Here is a 17,960-nt window from a genome sequence, read left to right on the forward strand (position 1 = left end):
AGTGCATCCGCAGCTAAGCTTCTGCAGCCCAGGGGTGCCAGCTGAGGGCTGGTGCAGGTCCCAGGGAGCTCTGGTGCCTGAAGGACTTGTGCAGGATGAAAAAGGCAAGCAGAGCTTGGCTCCCAGTCTGCTAGCCCCAAGCTTGCCTGCTGCCAGACCCCAGGCATAAATGTCCCCATCCCATGTCCTCCCTGTTGCCAACAGTCCATGAATCTGGGCCTCCTGCACAGCTCCTCTTGAGCTCGTTACCATGCTGGGTGCGGCAAGACTAGAGCACATCACATGTTAACAAGGAACCACTGCACCAAGCCAGGCATCCACCTGCTGTAGCAGCCATGCAGGAGCTAACCCCTGCAAAACCTTCTGGGGAGGTTTCCAAACCTGGTCTTTTCACCCCTTCGAGCCTGCTCTACCTGTCTCTTGATCCAGGGGCGCTGATCCCAAAATGGGGGCTGATCACCTGGACACATCCTGGTGTGACTTTCCGTCCTCCCTGGGTGGGTGCACACACTGTCCACATCCTTTCTTTGAGATGCACCCAACCCAGTGAGCCCCAGGACAACCAGGTGAGGTGGTGGCTATGCAGGGCTGGACTCAGTCCCTGGCACTGCTCTGTCCTCACCCTCTCTCTGCTCTATGTACTAATTGGGAGGCTGGAGGAACTCTGCAGGAGAGTTTGGGTTCATATTGCCCTCAGAAGTGGGGTGAAAGGGAGAAAAGGAGTGGAGAATTACTTCCTCCTGACTCTGTCCAAGGTTTGGCAGGCCACCGGGCACAAGAACTGAGTGACAACTTTTACCACAGGGTGTGGAGTCCCTCCATCCTCAGGCCAAGGAGACATCTCCTGTAGGTGACAGCTATCCTTGCCAGCATGTTCCCAGTGCCCCACAGGATATGGGCCCTTAGCCACTGCTGTATGGAGGGCACAGGGGCTGGTGGGAGCTATGGGACAGGGCAGAGGAGGAGTCACCTGGCAAAGCGGGGCCAGTGAGGATGGTGACTCACCGCTAGCTTTCCCTGCCAAGTGTCCCACTGTGCTCACCAGTCACACTGAGAGTCACTGAGCATAACTCTGCCCCAAGAGCTCCTTCCCCAGCATGTGAGAGGTTCCTGGCCATGTTCATCCTCATTGCCAGCAGACCAGGTCAGGTGTGGGGCAGACATTGGTGGGGTCCCATCCCATGTGAAGACGCTTGGTGTCCCCCACTTTGCTCTTTGTAAAAGAGTGCAGATGGTAGGAGGGTCATGGGTCCCCCCACAGGGCCAGGCAGCCCCCTGTGTGAGCGCTCCTGCTGTGCTGTTCATACCTAGCTGCTGTGTACACACCAGTGCCGTACAGCAACAGTCATCAGCATCAGTGTAGTGCTTCTGGTGAGGTATGGAGAAGGATGGGGAAGCAGTTGTGTTTGCCATGAAGGGTGACTGCTGCTTGGAAGCCACAGAAGAGCACCCCAGACAATGCCAAGCCAGTACAGCCAGCACCTCTATGCCACTGCATGTCCATCCAGGAGCACCACAACATCCCTCCAGTGGACCTGGGAAGCTGGTGTAGATAGGCATTAGGAGAGCTGTAGCCAGGACTCCATCCAAGCAGGGCTTGATCTCCAGCATCTGCCGATGGCAAGGATTATGCAGTTACCTGTGGGAGTCCTTCTGAGTTGGGGCATAGAGTCACCAGCCCATGGTGTGGGAGCAACCAGAGCATCCCTTCAGATGCAGAGATGGCTCAGGTCTGTCCTGCTTGCCAGTGCACTGTGATGACACCTTGGGGCTTGGGAAAGTGTCCTCTCTACACCCAGAGAAGGGGCTCTGGGGAAGCCCTGGGGGATGCAGAAGGGACAAGCAGGGAAGAAAGTAATTTCTCAAGAGAAGGAGACATTGGTTGATCTGCAAGCACACCTTGAGGGATGCAGCAGCCATAGCCAGGCCACCCTGTGTTGCTAGCTGTCTCATCCAGCCTCCAGCACCTGGCACTCCATTAGGTGCATGCCAACTGGTGCTCTCCCTGCCAGTATGTGGCACTGGGGCTGGTGGTCATTTCCCTAGGGACACCTCACAGCAGGATGGGGATGGTGACACTCCCTGGTGCAGGGAATGCGGGCCAGAGCTGCTCCAGCCAGTTTCCTTTCAGATGTTGTTAGTAACCCTGCACATGAATCACAGCTTTTGTGGGTGCTCCTGGCCTGCACAGGTTCTGCAGCCCCCTTCCCAGACTGTCCACAGCAATGTTCCTCCATGACCGGTGTGAGGACAAATGTTCCTCCGTGCAGCCCTATGGGGAAAGGAAATCTCAGCAGCGGGGTGCTGGAGAGCGATGAAGACAAGGACGCAGTGATGTGCCCATTCCGACACTCGGTGACCCTTCTTCATCCTTGTTCCTCGGCTTTTCCAAGGGCCAGGGCCTCCCAGGAACGGGTTGACAGAAATCTCGGCAGTGATGAAAGGTGGCGGAGGGGAGGTTTGTGGCCGGGGGGCTGCTATAAGAGATCCCAGGACTTTTGATATGCAGGAGCCTCCGGACCCGCTGATTGCATTAGCGAGTTTAGTGCCCAAGCAGGCACCCAGCACCCGTTATCAGGAGCAGACAAGCTGTTAAAGGGCCTCTTTCCCATTTTAGATGCAAATGACCCTGCAATTGTGGACTTGGAGGGCAGAAGAGCCCCTAAATCACCGTGGAAGTAGACCTGGCTGGAGACAAAAAGGTTCCCAGGCAGCTTGAGTGGTCCTGTAATGGTCCCATTGCTGTCAGGTCAGGGACATCTCAGCCTCAATGCCTTCCCGAAACCAGTCTCTTTCTGGGAAGTGCAGATTCCCGGAGGCATCTTCCACCATCCCCATTGCCAGGCCGGGCTGCCCTCACGTCCCCCTTGCCTGCCACTAATGTCCCCAGGGCTTGCAGCTCCTGCCCCCGGGCCTGAAGCTCGGCTCTGCTCTCGCCTTTGAAGTGCATCAGATGGGACTAATACGCTAATAGGAGGTGCGTCCACCAAACCCTCAACCAGAGGGGCTGGAGGAGGCGATTCTCCACCCAGGGCAGGGGTGGTCCTGGTGAGATGATCAGGCACACGGCCAGAGCACCCCCCGCTGCGGTGTTCCTTCAAGCCCCAACATGTCCCAAACCCCAGTGCCTGCCGTGACCCATTTGCACCAGGTTAGCTGGAGCAACTCACTGGGTCAAACCCAGATTTGAGTCACCATAGGAGCATCCTGGATCCCTAAATTCACTAAAGTGCTCAGAGTTCTACTGGGATGTGGCAGCCCCTTTTGTCATCCTCCTCTCAGCACCATCCTAGTGCTGCTCTACTGGCTCCAGGGCACCTCATGTCATTCCACATCCTCACTTCATACCAGTCCCCTAAGCTGCTCTGTTCCTTCCCTCAGATGGGAGGCAGGTTGCTGCCCACTGCCCCATGGCTTCTTACACCCCTTCCTTGGGCTGTAAGCCTGTGAGGGCAGGGTCCACCAAGAGCATACTGTGGGGAATGTCTGGGATGCAGGGCTTGGCTCCCCTCCTGCATGATTCCTTGTCCACTGCCCCAGGGAGAGCCCTAAAATTAGCCCCACGGAGCTCCCCAGCTCCATGGAGAGCTCAACAACCTTAGAGAGTTTCACTGCAGCTCTGCAGAAATGCCCCCAGCCACAGAGCAGAAGGAGGGGGCAGTGGTGGGGCCAGGGTGGTCTTACAACTCTAAAGCCCTGGGAGATACCTTCTTGAGCCCCAGCCCCAATTCCCATTACCCCATAGTATGGGTTCAGTAATGCCCTGAAACACCCACTCCAGCAGACTCCTCACCCTTATATGTGCCATGAGTTCATCCCATGTATCCAGAAGGGGAATTGGCTTTAGGGCCATTGGCCCTGGGAAACTCCCCTGAGTCCCCTGCCCCGCCTAGTGTGTAAGGTACTTGGGGAGGCAGGAGGGACCGGAATGGCATGATGGAGAGCAGTGGACCTTGAGGTCCTGCATGGTGCCTCATAGTCACCAACACTTTCCAAAACAGGGAAGCAGGCGGGCAGGTGCGCAGGGCATGGCCTCCACGTCTCTGCAAAAGCACACAGCTCTGCTTTGATGTAGGTGGAAAATTCCCTATTTGGCCAGGAATCTGTGGGGCTGGGGACTCCAACATGAGCTATGCTTGGTGAGGAATTAAAAGTGTGTTTTGTTGGAAAGATTTTTCCTCTCCTGACTGGGGAGGTGACATCCGAACCTTATTTTACTTTCCATTCTGGGACACGTGCCAGTGGGGCTGAGTGGTCCCTGGGGAGCCACAGGGCACAGTGGTTGCGCTGAGCCCCTCGCCGGCACATGGGAGTTAGTGGTGGAGTGGGACTGAGACGAAGCCAGGAAGATGGAGCTGGGAAAAAACGCTAAGGGTTGGGTTTGGGCTCGGGGCTGCTTGCCTGTAGCCTGATCACATGCCGAGGTCGGGCAGGCAGCCGGCTCGGCTGTGGGTTTTAAAACAGCAAGCTGGTTGCCAAGGACCCTCCTATTCTGCCATGGGCTGGGTGGACCCCGGTCCCACTGCGCACCTTGTGCTGCTGGCGAAGTGCTGAATGCCTGGCCGGCTCCGCTCCAGCGCTGCAGTGGAGCTGGGAGGTGGGAAGGGATGTGCTGGCTGCTCCTGCTGCACACTTGGCTGTGGCCATGCATCAGCTCAGCTTGGGAGCAAGAAGCCCAAGGCCACCTCTGGGCACTGACTAGATAGGGCACACTTATCCCCAGGCATCCACCTGGCAGGCTGCTGGCTTCCAGACATGGCAGCGCAATGCCCTGGAGCAGGTGGAGAGGAACATCCCCGTCTCCAGTCATTGCCCTCAGCACCTGGGGGTCCCAGGGACCCTTCATCCCAGGGTGGTGGTCTTTGATTTGGGTCATTGTTTGTGAGATGACAGTAGCTCTTCTGCCTGCTTCTTAGGGCAGGAGCAAACTGGGGATGACACACCAGTGGCACTCAGGGAGTGAGAAAAGCAGGGGGTATGTGTTGGGAAAAATCAGTCTTCCCTCTAACCCCTCCAATCCCTCCCTTGAGGCACTGCTCCACTTTCCCACCACTTAACTGGCAAACAAGTGCCCCTGGGAGCAAAACCTTGTGAGAATCTTCCCCTCCAAGGAACCTGCTGCCCCACCAACCCTGCACAAAGCTTGGGGATTGAAGGCTACAATAAGGATATTCCTCCATCTTTTTGGATGCCGGTGCTGCCCTGTGGGACAGCATCAGCCAGGCACAGACTATGCTGGAGCTGGAGTGCTGTGGCTCCCACTTGACCAGCTGTGGTACCACAAATGTTGCACATGTGTGTGCACATTCACCTGCAGATGAGCTTGTAAGCTTCCTGGGGATTATGCTTGTGCTGTGAAGCTTCCAAGCTTGATAGGTGCTCTGAGGCAACCCCTCTCCATCACCAGAAATAGCTGCAGCCCCAGTAAAATGGAAGGCAGGGGTTAGACTATGGCTCTGTAGCAATCTTTCCTTATCCCTCTCCCGCCTGTCTGGATTTGTCTCTGTCCAGAGCAAGAACACCTAGAGGTCCACTCCATCCCTGCTATTCTCACCACCCCTGGTGTATACCAGCACGCCAGCACCGCCAGGGTAGGCACAGCCAGTTCTCTCTGAGTGACTCATGCTGAAATACATGACGTTCACCATTATTTCAGGGCTTTCAGCCTGGATGAGAAAAACATCAGGGTATAAGAAAGTTTCTTTGCAAGCTGCTCTTAAAATACTGGAGGGACTTCTTCTCCCACTTGCTCGTGCTCTATTTTTTTTTTTTTTTAGAGAAATTTAGCATTCTAAATACGATTTTTAAAAATTTCTTTTTTATAACGTGGAAAACAAAAAAGTCAGTTAAACGTGTTGTCTCAATTTATTAAAAAAAAAAAAAAAAAAGAAGAGCATTTGGGTTCATCCCAAGCAACTCCTGGCTGCACACACCAAGCAGTAAGTGCATGGCCCTGCAGCTGGACACACTGCCTCTGCTGCCTCCTCCCTCTGGCCAAGTCTTCTTGAAGGGGCCAGGGAGACATGGCCACTGTACCCAGCTACTGCCTGCCTGCAGGCCATACTGTGGCCGTGCCATGGCACCACTGCCCGTCCCAACACAGCTCTCCTGGCAGCTCAGCATGGTTTCGCTGCTGCGTTTGCTCACAGGGTTATCTGCTCTGGAGCTGGTGTTGGTTTTGGCATGCAGTGCCGGGACCACACCTACTATTTAAATACCACAGCCAAAGGCTCGGAGGAAAAAAAAAAAAAAAAAAAGACGGGGGAAAAGAAAGAGAACGAATATGAAGTATTTGTTGTGGTTTGGAGATACACACACGCATGCACACACAACACAAACACGCCAGCCCGGCTCCGGGTTGCTGGCAGCCGAGGAAGGAAGACTCCAGCTAAGATTGTCTTCAAAACCACGCTGGCAGTAGAGTCTGCTGAAGGGAAACCCTTTGGGCCAAAATTAGCCCCTGCCACATGCCAAGCCGAAGCCTGCTCTCACCCGGGCTGGGGAAGCCGGGGCAGCCCTGACGGCACAGCTGGGGCCAGGGAGCTGTGCCAGCCCTTCCCGGGTGGCTGCCCTCCCACTGGGCTGCAAAAAGCTGGGGAAAGGGTGCCAGGGATGGAAATCCCCAGAGAAACAACCCTCCTGGGAATGGGCGGGTTTGCTTTACGCCGTGCCCTGGAATCACAGATCCTGTCCTGTAAATGCCCATTGGGGCGGCAGCACTCGCAGCAGGGCTGGGGTGACTAGAGATGGGCAGCACTGCCATTTGGTGCTGGCATGGGATAAACAGGCACCCAGCAGCTGCCAAGTCCCACAGGAGCAGGTGGCTCCAGCCACCCTCCTGCTCCTGCCTTTAGGACTGGAGGGCATTTGTGATGGGCTTGGTGACATTGTGACCCTGCCAGCAGTGCTGCCACCATGGTGGATGGGAAGAGGTGCCATTTAATTCCTGGTCCCATTTAGCTCACCCTACTGGGGCAGGTACCACTGCTCCCTTCCCTGCTGTTGACCCCGTCTGTCATGAAACTGTAGCAAGGTGGCTTCGAGAGGTGCTGGGTAGCTGTGCTGTGCCACACCGTGCCACAAAGTGAGGCCTGCCAAGGTGGCTGGAGCAGGTGGATTACCACCACCTTCCTTTCCCCAGGCTCCTTCCTGGAGAAGTTTTCCTGATGATCTCACTGGATGCACATTTCTAAATTGTTTGGTTGATTGTTTCATCATCGGAGGTCAATTAAAGAGAGAAGGCGAGTTCCTGTCACCCCGCTTCGAACCCCTTCACTGCCAGAGCCCCAGAACAAAGGGAGGAATTGGGCTTGGGCTCAGCCAGCTTGGATTCCCATTTGAGTATTTCCAACAAGGGAATCTATTTTGGAGCCAGTATTCCCGGGGGATGAGCTCACCAGCGCATAACATGAGTGCGGTTGGAGAAAAAAAAAAAAATAAATACAGCCTTTTGTAATGTGTTGCAAACCTATTTACTACCAGGGAGGCTGGATAATTAAATGCCACTTCCTGGCACAGAATGGAGCAGGTTTAAGTAACTCTGGCACAAAGAGGTTTGCTTCCAATGCAGGGCCACCACTGCTCCTGCCTGACACTGCTGCGCATCGCAGGCAGGAAGATGCATTTTCGCAGGCTGCATGTATGCAACTGCACGACAGCACCTGTGTGTGGCCAGCTGCAAGCTGGGGCCAGTGTCCTGTGCTGGAGTGGGTGGCTTCAGTGCAGCAAGTGTCCTGGGAGTGCGGTGTCATTTTCCATGCACTACTCCATGGTGTGTGATTTATACCAGCAAGGTGGCTGCATGCAGATAGTTGTGTGGAAGGAAAACCAAAACCAGATGTCCTGGAAGATAGTTTCCATACAGAGCAGGACAGTTACCCAGCTCCCTGCTTTTCTTGGTGTCCCCTGGGCAGTCCCCCACTGCCTCACACCAGGGATGTCCCCATGGGTGCCAGTGACTCATGGTGCCGCCTGATCATTCAGTCTTACACCACGGCTCCCGTCAGAAAGTTGCTCCCCTGCTGGGCTACAGTACTCTACATACCATTGACACATCAGACCCCAGCCTCTGGGGCCAGTTTGGGAATTGGTATGGACCTACATAGAGCAGGGCTGACCAGCTCTGGACTCAGGACCTGCACTTTCTCCGTGTCTGTGCACAGGCAGGGGAGATTTTTCCCACTGGGAGTCCAGGCCCATTTGAGGCTGACTACTTTGGAGTATTGCCAGAGGAGGGATGAAGGCTGCTTGAAAAGAGTGGCAGGGGTTTTTACCTGGATTATTTGAAACTTTTGTACCCGTATTGTTCATACATGATGTACAGCTATTAATTCCCAACACATGAGAGAAGGTCTCTAATGTACACATCCTCTGTGCTGTGGAGCTGTGCCAGGATGCCCACTGCAAAACTCACTGTGCAGACTGATGACTCTTTTTTTTCCGCAAAAAATCAAACCAGAGATGTTGGGAAAAACAATCTGTGCTTCCCCTGGCCTCCACTGTTGGTCACAAGAAACCAAACCCCAGCAATTATTTTCACTCCTGGATCTGCTAGGGTGGCACAGTTCTTCTCCAATGGTGTTGCAGGTGTCAGCGAAAGTGAGTGGCTCCCATCTCCACAGTCCAGGCCTGGCTTGCTGGCCCAGGGGGCAGGATGCAGCCCTGTGCTGGCATGTGATTGCATGTGTTCGCACATGAGGCTGCTGCTGTGAGGGCTGGCCTGATGCCTTGAGCACCTTGCAGGGCTGATGGAGGGTGCAGTATGCATTATGGGTTGGGACACCTCTCAGCATCGTGCCAGGGGTGATGTGAGCACGGGATCCTCTGTCTATTGCAGTGCAGGACCCTGTGGCTCTGTGTAGAGTCCCGTGCCTTCAGGTTTCCCGTACCAGTGAAAGTTAAGCAGTGGAGGAAAAACGTTGCTGTGTGTTATAGAGGAAGAGAGGTAAAAAGGGCAGGAAATTTGCACCATGTCCATTTCCCCTTGGCCCCCGGCCGCTGCTCATTCCGGATTCGGGATTTGCGTAGGCAGAGTTAAAAATAACAGGGGTATATAAAGAAGGACAGAGAGGGCTGTGCTGGCCCCGCAGCCACCAGGGCACAGCCAGGCAGCAGGCAGAGATCAAAGTAGGATGCGGTCCAGGCAGTGCAGTGGGGTTGGGAGCATGTGTTGGGTCTGGGGGTGCTGTGTTGCCACCATGCTGCCATGCCAAGTGTCAAGATACTAAGATCAGTTGGTTTGGCAAGTTCCTTGGTGGGCAGGAGGACATTACCTGTGGGAAATGAGGCTGTGTACATTCCTGTAGACAAAGGTGTCACCCCTAAGACAGGTCCCTCTGCAGCCCTGTCTTTCCACAGTATGGTGATATTCACTGGAGGGGGACCTGAACTACCTCCCCAGACAGCTGTGTGGAGAGCCTGGATTTGGACCCCAGGCAAAGCACCCCATCCTGGGACTGAGCTCCCTGACAGTGCTGCTGGGGTGCTGCCTGCCTCCCTTGAGCCCCAGGCAGTCCTGGTCCTTGGCCATGCATCCTGGTGCTCCCAGACCCAGAGCAGGCAGGGCGGACACAGCAGCTCACATGGACGGTGCAAACGAATCTGCCCTCTGTGCCCTGATAACATTGTGTTTGTTGCAGAGCGGGAAGAGCCTGCCAGCACACGATAAGAGCAGATGACTTTACTCTGGACCTGCTCCGGATTGAATTATGCTTTAATTTCATTTTCGGTTCCTCTTTTCTTTTTAGGAGGGGAAGGGGGCTTGGGAGGGTGTGTGGGTAGGTCTAGGGGCTCCTGGACCCTTCTCTAGGCAGGCCAGCCTGTGCAAAGGGGAGGACAGAGAGTATAACCCAGACAGATTTGTGTTCTGCTATCAACGACATAACCCGGGAACATCACAGAACCCCAGGGTCCCCATTGGCACCTCCCCATGAGGTCCCCTACAGAGCTTTTGGGGCCTTCAGTTTTGCCTCCCACCAAAGCAGAAGCTGTGACATTGTTGCTGTTGTTGGAGCAGCTCTGTGGTTCCCATCAGATAGGGGGCACTGGAGATGACTCAAAGGCAAGTCCCCAGGTTCAGTCCAGGCCCCCAGCTCCAGCTGGTGGAACACAGGGCAGGACGCAGTGTGGGTGTTTTTCAGTCCCTGGTGTCTTATGGCATAGGGAATTCCCTTGGGTCCACTGGGGGTGCTGCTGGATGACCTAGACAGCGATGCCCTCTCCAGCAGTGCTGTTGGGGTATCACCCCCCTGCCCAGTCCACCCATGCTATGTATCATGAGAATGGTGCCATGGCATTGTGGCAGTGTTAGCAGGGCTGCCAATGCTCTAGGATTGACGGAACCACCTCCGTCACACCACCAAGCTGGGCATGGCACACACTATCCAGGGCAGGGATAACCATTAACCCTTTCATCTTCAGACACTGCCTGGGCAGGCAGCCCTTCCCACCCTCTGTTTGCTCTCCTGCTGGGCCGTTGTTTGATCTCCTGGGATGCCAGCAACTTTATAGCCTGCTGGAGTGGCGCAGGAGATAATCCACGTTTCCTAAATGGGCTTCTGTCAACAGTGGTTGTGTGCACACCGTCTGCTCCCACTCATCTATAAGAACCTCGGAGGAGGTTCTTATAGTTGAGGGGCTGGCAGAGCTGTTGCGGGGACCCCTCCTTGCCCAACCCACAGATCACAGTGGGCAACCCCCCCCCCCCCGTGCTGCCCTCCTCAGCTCCCCGTGTACTCAGTGATGGCAGCACTTGTGTTGGTGAGGTGCTTGGCGTGGTGCCACTTCTCTCCACCCTGGCCCTCCCACCATAGCGTTAGTAGTAAGTTCCCCCAGAATATCCTACATTTGCAACAAATATTGGTTGTAAAAATGAACCTGATCTGCCAGCAACACTTCTCTTAAAATAAGCCAGCACTGTATATATGTGAATGCCAAAACTGCCTGGGAAAGGGGAAAACCAAGTGGAATTATTGTTTGTCTCCTGTGGCATCTGCTTTCTCTTATCTATACAAATTTGGAGCAGGAACTGCCTCAATATTAATTATTATTTGGCTAAGAAACAAATAATAGGATTAACTGGTGACTTAAACAAGCTATTCTGAGGGCCAGGCTAAAAGAGATTTTGAGTGATGCCCACATGTTTCTTTGTCACTTCGGAGGTCACTTTTTTCAAGGAAGGACTTTACAGCCCATATCTTTTTACCTGCTGGGTGGCATTTTAATAAACCTGCTCCCTTGCTGGCACACGAGGCTCAGGCAGCAACCCAGCATGTGCTCTGGAAACCAGGGCAGGGATTCTTGGTAAAAGGGGGAAGATCTGAATCGTTGTTGTTCCACTGGATTACTGAAATAATTTATTGCAATGCTCCACCCTTATAATTAAAGCGTGGTGATGAAAGCAACTGGTAGAGTAGCTTTGAATCCAGAAGCAGTGTGTGCGTGTGTGTACCTCAACTTTGGTGTTTATATTTTTTTTTTAATCAACTCCTTGCTTCTGAATAGCACAGGCAGCAGCCCCAGTTCTTAGAAAGGTATCTGAGGATGGAAAGCCCCAGAAAGCAGGGAGACAGGCTGCAGGAGATAAGGGCCATTGCTTCTTGACAAGCGCAACAGTAGCAAGGCCATTCCTAGTACTGGCTGGATCAGGGCCAAGAAGACAGGGTCTTTCTGAGAGCTGGAGAGGGTAGCAGAGAGTCCCTGGGGAGGTCTGCTCAGAGCCCTGGGACCCTGTGTGACGTCTATACTCACCAGCAAGGACTGGGGTACCTGAGTGTCCTGCGAGGTGGGACATCCCAGTCCTCTTACGCCCCACTCCTCTTACACCCCAGTCCTCTTATGCCCCGGGCATGGGAAGCCTGTGGACAACACTGTCCTGAAGACTCTGTGGGACAGACAGGGTCAGTCAGCCTGTGCCCACCATGGTAGGGCGGTCAGAGACTTGGCTATGGCACCAGTCCCGAGGCAGGGCAGACAAACGTCCCGCAGGGGCTGTGGGGCAAGATGAGGAGATGCAGGCAGGGTGCCAGCCCCCCGGCAGGGTCTGCCGGACAGTTATCTCTGCTCACACATGCACTCTGCGTGCAGCTAGATGGGAGCTGGTGTGCTCTGGGCTGCTGATTGCCTCACCTACAGCGCCGGCACGGGGGAGACATGGCCTCACGGGTGCTGCTACATGAAACAAGTGGTGTGGGGGCACCAGGGCTCAGCCACCCCAGCCTAGCACCCTGGCTGATAGTGGTCTGTCGTGATGACATCTTTGCTTGCTGATGTGCTTGGTGTCCCTCATGGCAAGCACTGTGCCCGATGCTCTCACCTTTATCCCCAGACCAGACCTCTCCAGCACGCTGCCAGGCTACACGGTCATTGCCCCTGCCCCACTCAGGACAGGGTACTGAGGGACACCTGCATTTGCGACCGACACTCCACTTCCCCACTCACAGTATGGGTCGAGGCATTAGGACATCACTGCCCTACTCACATCGTGGGGACAGAGGGGCAGGGAGGACCCCTGGCTTTGCGATCCACACCAGTACCCCTTCCCCTTCTCCCGCTGTCCATCATGGCGAGGTGGTCTTATGACTCGGGCTAGCGGTGCAGCAGGCGGGCGGGCAGCGGAACGTCGTCGGGGCAGAAGCGGCCGCCGACCCCCGCCCGTCGGGATAGCCCCACGGGAGGGGGAGTGGCTCGGAAGACAGGAGAGCCAATGGAAGGCGGCGGCGGTGAGTATCAATGTCGGCCGCGCCAATGGGGGCGCAGCCATGCTGTTAACAGCTTAGGAGCGCGGGGCGGTGCAGAGCAGCGCTGCCGCCGCGGGGAGCGGAGCGGAGCCGAGCCGGGCTGGGCTCCGCGCACCGTGCTCCCCCCAGCTCGCTCCGGTCCCGCTTCCCCCTCCCGGCCCGCCATGGCGGCGGCCGTGGACGAGAGCACCTTGCCTTCCATCTCTACTTTCGCCAGCCTGTTGCCGCTGGAAGAGCGACCCGCCGATATGCTCCACGTAAGCACTGGGCAACCGGGAAGGGAGGGAGGGAGGGAGGGCGGCAAGGGGGTGGCAGTTCGAGGCAGAGCGTCTCGAGTTGAGGCTCAGCCCGGCTGTTGGGGGCGGGCCCCCTCCCGCCGTCGGAGGGCGCAGCCGAAGCGGCGCGGACCCGTCGGACGGGTTGCGGGGAGCCACCGCCCCGAACAGGAGGCACGGAGCGCGGTGCCCGAGCTGCAGGCTCCCCTGCCGGTCCTGACGCCCCTCTTCCCCGCAGAGGATGCTGCAGCAGGACGGCGCTGCCACCGCCGCTGTCAAGCGGGAGGAGGACGACTTGGGCAAGTTCGTAGACTTGGACTTCATCCTGGCACACACTAGCAGCGGCGGGCAAGGGCCGCCCGCACCCGGTCCCAACTACCCCTTGCCCGAAACCCCCGAGAGCTGTGGCACCACCTACGACAGCGACGGCTCCTACCCCACGCCGGGCAAGTTCCCGGCGCCTTACTCTGAGGGTCAAGGCCACAGCTACGTGGCTGAGCTGCTCACCCCGGACCTGCCGAGCCACTGCGACCTGCAACGGAGGGAGTACACAGAGCTGCGGGTGCCCGGCGGGCCCCCTCCGCACCACCCACCCCATCACCACCCGCCCCTGCACCCGGCCCTGGCCCGCCCGCTGCCCCTGGACGCCGCGCAGCCTTTCGGGCCTCGCATCAAGAAGGAGCAACCGGAGGAGCGAGCCTGCATGCTGGGGCTGTCCAGCGCCGAGTACCTGGGGCCGAGCGGCGGAGAGCACAAGCCACGCATGGCACCGGGTCCTGGGCCGGGACCGGTTCCGGGGCCGCCGCTGCCCTACCCGGGCTTCGCCCATGGCCGCCTAGGGCCCCCCGAGGAGCCGCTGCCCGGCGCTGATCCCCACCTCCTGGCCGACCTGCCGCCCCATTACGCCGTGGCCCCGCACCGCTACGCGCCCCACTTCGCCCCGCAACCGCCACAGTTTCATGGACACTTCAGTGTTTTTAGGGAGCCCCTGAAGGGGCCGGGGCCGGGCCCCGCGGGGCTACCCGGGCTGTTGGTCACGCCGCCCAACTCCCCGGTGCTGGAGTACTTCCCAGCGGGGGCCCCCCCCGAGGACTGCAAGCCCAAGCGCGGCCGCCGCTCGTGGGCGCGCAAGCGGACCGCCACGCACAACTGTGAATACCCGGGCTGCGGGAAGACCTACACCAAGAGCTCCCACCTCAAGGCGCACATGCGGACCCACACTGGTAAGGGCGCGCCGGGGGGATGCGCAGAGGGTACCGGAACGTGCGGTGACACCCGTGAGCCTGCTCTGGTGTGGCTCCTGGGCGTACGGAGGGGTACCTGGCATGTATGGAGAACTCACCCCCGCGGTCAATTCGGAGGTGTATGGGGAAGTCCCTTGTGGTGGGGGTGGGTGGGGACACCCGGAAAGACCCCGCAGCCAGCGCGCGGCTGCACTTCTGCGTGTGGGGCAGGATGCAAGTGAGGATGTCCCCAGAGAGCTCAGAAGGACCGCGGTGGTGGGGTCGTGCAGTGGGACGTGGGGACTAAGGTATACAGCAGGACCATATCCCATGACACTCTGCCCTGCCTCGCGGTCCAGGGGTGCCTGAAGGGGCAATATGTGGGGGCACGTGGAGAAGCCCCTCAGCTGGGCTTGGGTTGAATGGAGTGGGGAGACGGAGCGGGGGTGTATGGTGGGACCCCTGTCAGAGCGAGGACAGAGCACGTGGTGCCGCACAACGGCAGGGACGGACGGGGGTGCACCCACAGTTTGAAGTGGAGCACGGGCATATGAAGGAGAGCGTCAGTGGGGCAAGGGTGCCCAGAGGAGGAGCCCCATGCAGGGCACATGGGGGAGGGCTGGAAGACGGGGACAAAAGGAAAGGTAGGGCAGGCAGAGGTGTGCAGGGGATGAGTACACAACAGCTCTCTTCTCTCCTAAGGGTGGTAGGCAGGGATCCCTCCGAAAAAGGGAGTGTGCTGGGCAGGGGAACACCAGGGTGAAGGCACAGGGAGGATGGGGGACCTCCAAGCCTGCTGACACTCCCTCTCCTCTGCAGGTGAGAAGCCCTACCACTGCACCTGGGAAGGCTGTGGCTGGAAATTTGCTCGCTCTGATGAGCTGACCCGCCACTACCGCAAGCACACAGGGCACCGGCCCTTCCAGTGCCACCTCTGCGAGCGGGCTTTCTCCCGCTCCGACCACCTCGCCCTCCACATGAAGCGGCACATGTGAGCGGTGGGCCGCGGCCAGAATTGGTGTCCCCGGAGCCAGCTCATGATGTAAATAGCGTCGCGGCACTGGGGAGCAGCCCGGCCGCCAAGCCCTCTCCGCTTGTAGCTGATAACTAGTTTTCTCCTCCTGCCCTTGCTGTGAGAGCTGGCCCCAGCCGAGTGGTGGGAAAGGGCTGCTTTGGGGTGTAGATGGGGAGCAAAGCTGCAAGAAGTGCCTCCACCCCATGCTCACGTGTCACCACTCAGTTCCTTGTGTCTGGAGAGTCCCCCACACCCCCACCAGCCAGGCATCTGGTGAATGGAGAGGGTGGAGTGGGCAGTGGAGGTGCTGGTGCAGCAGGGATCTGACCGCAGAGTTCCTGGCTTGTATTTGGCATCAGCTTAATCTTCTCACCACAAATCCTGGCAGTTCCCTGGCTCCAGGAACTGTGGTGGCTGACTCTGGCCAGGTTTTGGCACTGGGAAGTGAATTGCTGGTCATCTTGGTTGTGGCCATCGGAACAAACTTTCCAACCCAAAAGCCCCAAGTGGATGGGGCAAGGGTGGGATTTGATTGTAGCTAATGGCTATAAAGGTTCGCAGGGGTTGGCAGTACAGCGTCACCTTGCACAGGGAGTGGGGATGCTCCTGCTGCCAGCCTGGGACCCTGCTGGACAGTCCAGTCCTGGCCATCCCCACAGTTTTCTTCTAAGGAGCCTAAAATGGCACTCTTGGCTCTCATCTGCTTTCATTTGTTTTGTTCTTCCCCTCAGGATGACACCAGGTACTGCTGCAGCTGCCTTCCCCATGCTGCTTTTTAATTTAGTGTGTAAAAGGACAGTGAGTCCAGCTATGAATGCCCAGGTCTCTGCTATACTTGAAACTTTCTTAGAGGGGGAAAAAAAAGAGAAAACTCAAAAGAAGATGAGTCTTTTTATGTGCAGCTTCTGCAAAGCAAGTTGTAAATTAAACAAAGCAGTAATATATAATGTTTCTGGTTTTTTTAATATATATTTTTCTTCCAGCTGGGAATACAGATGAGTCTCGGCTTTGGGAAGTGCACTGTTCCCGTCTGTGTATATTGTTAATTAACATTTCTCTGCTTGGGCACGTTAGGTCTCTTGCACTCTGAAATGTTACTTTTCTTTATATGCAAACTGTTGAAATATTGTGATCTGCTGTATAATAAATAAACAAGGTGTAAACATGAAATAGCCAGAAGAGTTTACTTTAAAGCTTTCTTCTAAGAGGAGAGGGTGAGGCTGGGCTTGCTTGTCAGTAAATATTTACATCGATGTTCATTTCTGCTTAAGTTAGCTGTGGAGGATCAATGGGGAACGCCCAAGCCTCGGCATCTGAGTAGCATCTCCTGTGCAACAGCTCTTGAGTCACCCCACTTCCCCGTGCCTCAGTTTCCCTAATCTGTAGATGGGGCAATTATGGCACTGGGATGGCGTGACTGGTCCTGTGGTGAGTCATCCCTGAGGGGATCGGCAGCTGAAACTCTACCTGCAGCCTCGCTGGTCTTAGCTTCCTAAGCTAGGACAGCCCTATCATGCTGTCACTCTGTGGGAGCTCAATGGCACCTGCCCTGTGGTTCCAACTTGGAGGTCTGTGGCAGCCTCCTGGTCCTGTGTTCTATTCCTGCTGTTGTCCTGGGGGTGGCCCAGCAGTGTGGTGGGGTTCAGGTGCTGAGGTTTCCCTGTGTTAATAGGTGTGACTCAGCACAAGCGTGCTGGCAGGTCTTGAGCTCAGCAAGCAGGTCTGGCTCCATCCCTCCCTCCCTCCCACGGCTGATTACCTGTGATGCACACATCCCTCTGAAGGCTGGGGCTTGTCTGGACCTGACACCTTGCTGGCACTGCAGGGAGCCTGCTGTACAGGCTGTGTGGTGTCCTGGCCCAGAGTGGTGCTGGTGGTGGCTTTTTCCTCCTGTGCTCACTTCCATAACCTCTGGTGCCTGGCCAGGGCTGGGGGTTGCCCTGGGGCTCCTGCCTCAAAAGTTGAAATAGGATGTGGTGTACTGCCAGGACAGGCAGGGCTGATCCCACTCTTTCCTGTTCCCTACTTGCATTTGTGGAGAGTTAAGCTGGAAAAAGATGGGAATAGAAAAGTGGGGCTGATGTCCCCTTGAGGGGTAGCCAGTGTCCTGGGCCCAGCACCTAGCTTTGGGGTCTGCCCTGAGCAGGTACAAAAGTGTGGGTGTCTCCAGGCAGGGTGGCAGCATACTGGGATGTTGTGTTGTGCCTGTGGGCCTGGGCATGGTAGTGCATCCACAGGTGTCACAGATCCACCAGGCTCAATCACTTGTCCTTTTCATAGCTGCCTCCACCCTGTGTTTGCCCCAGTTTCTGAGAAGTGCCTGTGTGTGGGTGACTATGGTGGGATGCAGGTGACCTATGATAGGGTACTGGGGGGTGTCTTGCTCCTGGGACCCCCCAGTACCCATGGGCAGGTATCCAATGCTGGCAGGGTAACCAGAGCAAAACTGCTGCCTCTTCCCCAGAGACTCGTTCAGAACGTCACATAGAGGGAGAGGGAAAGGTGTGGGCTGTTTGAATTAGCGATGAGTCAGGCTGGCAAAGCCAGATGGGGAGAGAGTGCGTGCCTGCGTGTTTGTGTGCGTATAAGTAATCTCTGGCTTTGTGTTTTTATTATGATTATTATTTTTATTTCCAGGGGAACGATGAATTTCTCCAACCATCCTGTCCCACTGGAAAGGCTGGCTCTGCTGTCCTGTCCTCCCTAAGCA

General features: G+C 56.5%; 1 protein-coding gene across 1 annotated transcript; it reads left to right on the forward strand.

Moving 5' to 3' along the window:
- The first annotated feature begins 12,876 nt into the window (after positions 1 to 12,876).
- LOC128969295 (Krueppel-like factor 2) lies at positions 12,877 to 16,440 on the forward strand. The gene is made up of 3 exons (XM_054384093.1): positions 12,877 to 12,994; positions 13,251 to 14,235; positions 15,055 to 16,440. Exons 1-3 carry the CDS (start codon positions 12,902 to 12,904, stop codon positions 15,228 to 15,230), a joined length of 1,254 nt encoding a protein of 417 aa, XP_054240068.1. The 5' UTR covers positions 12,877 to 12,901; the 3' UTR covers positions 15,231 to 16,440.
- The last annotated feature ends 1,520 nt before the right edge of the window (positions 16,441 to 17,960 follow it).

Source organism: Indicator indicator, chromosome 10 (assembly GCF_027791375.1).
Source record: "Indicator indicator isolate 239-I01 chromosome 10, UM_Iind_1.1, whole genome shotgun sequence".
Classification (NCBI taxonomy): Eukaryota; Metazoa; Chordata; class Aves; order Piciformes; family Indicatoridae; genus Indicator; species Indicator indicator.

Coding starts and splice junctions, on each gene's coding strand:
- LOC128969295 (XM_054384093.1), top strand. CDS start 12,902: ATGGCGGCGGCCGTGGACGAGAGCACCTTGCCTTCCATCTCTACTTTC. Junction 12,995..13,250: donor GACCCGCCGATATGCTCCAC/GTAAGCACTGGG, acceptor TCTTCCCCGCAG/AGGATGCTGCAGCAGGACGG. Junction 14,236..15,054: donor GCACATGCGGACCCACACTG/GTAAGGGCGCGC, acceptor TCTCCTCTGCAG/GTGAGAAGCCCTACCACTGC.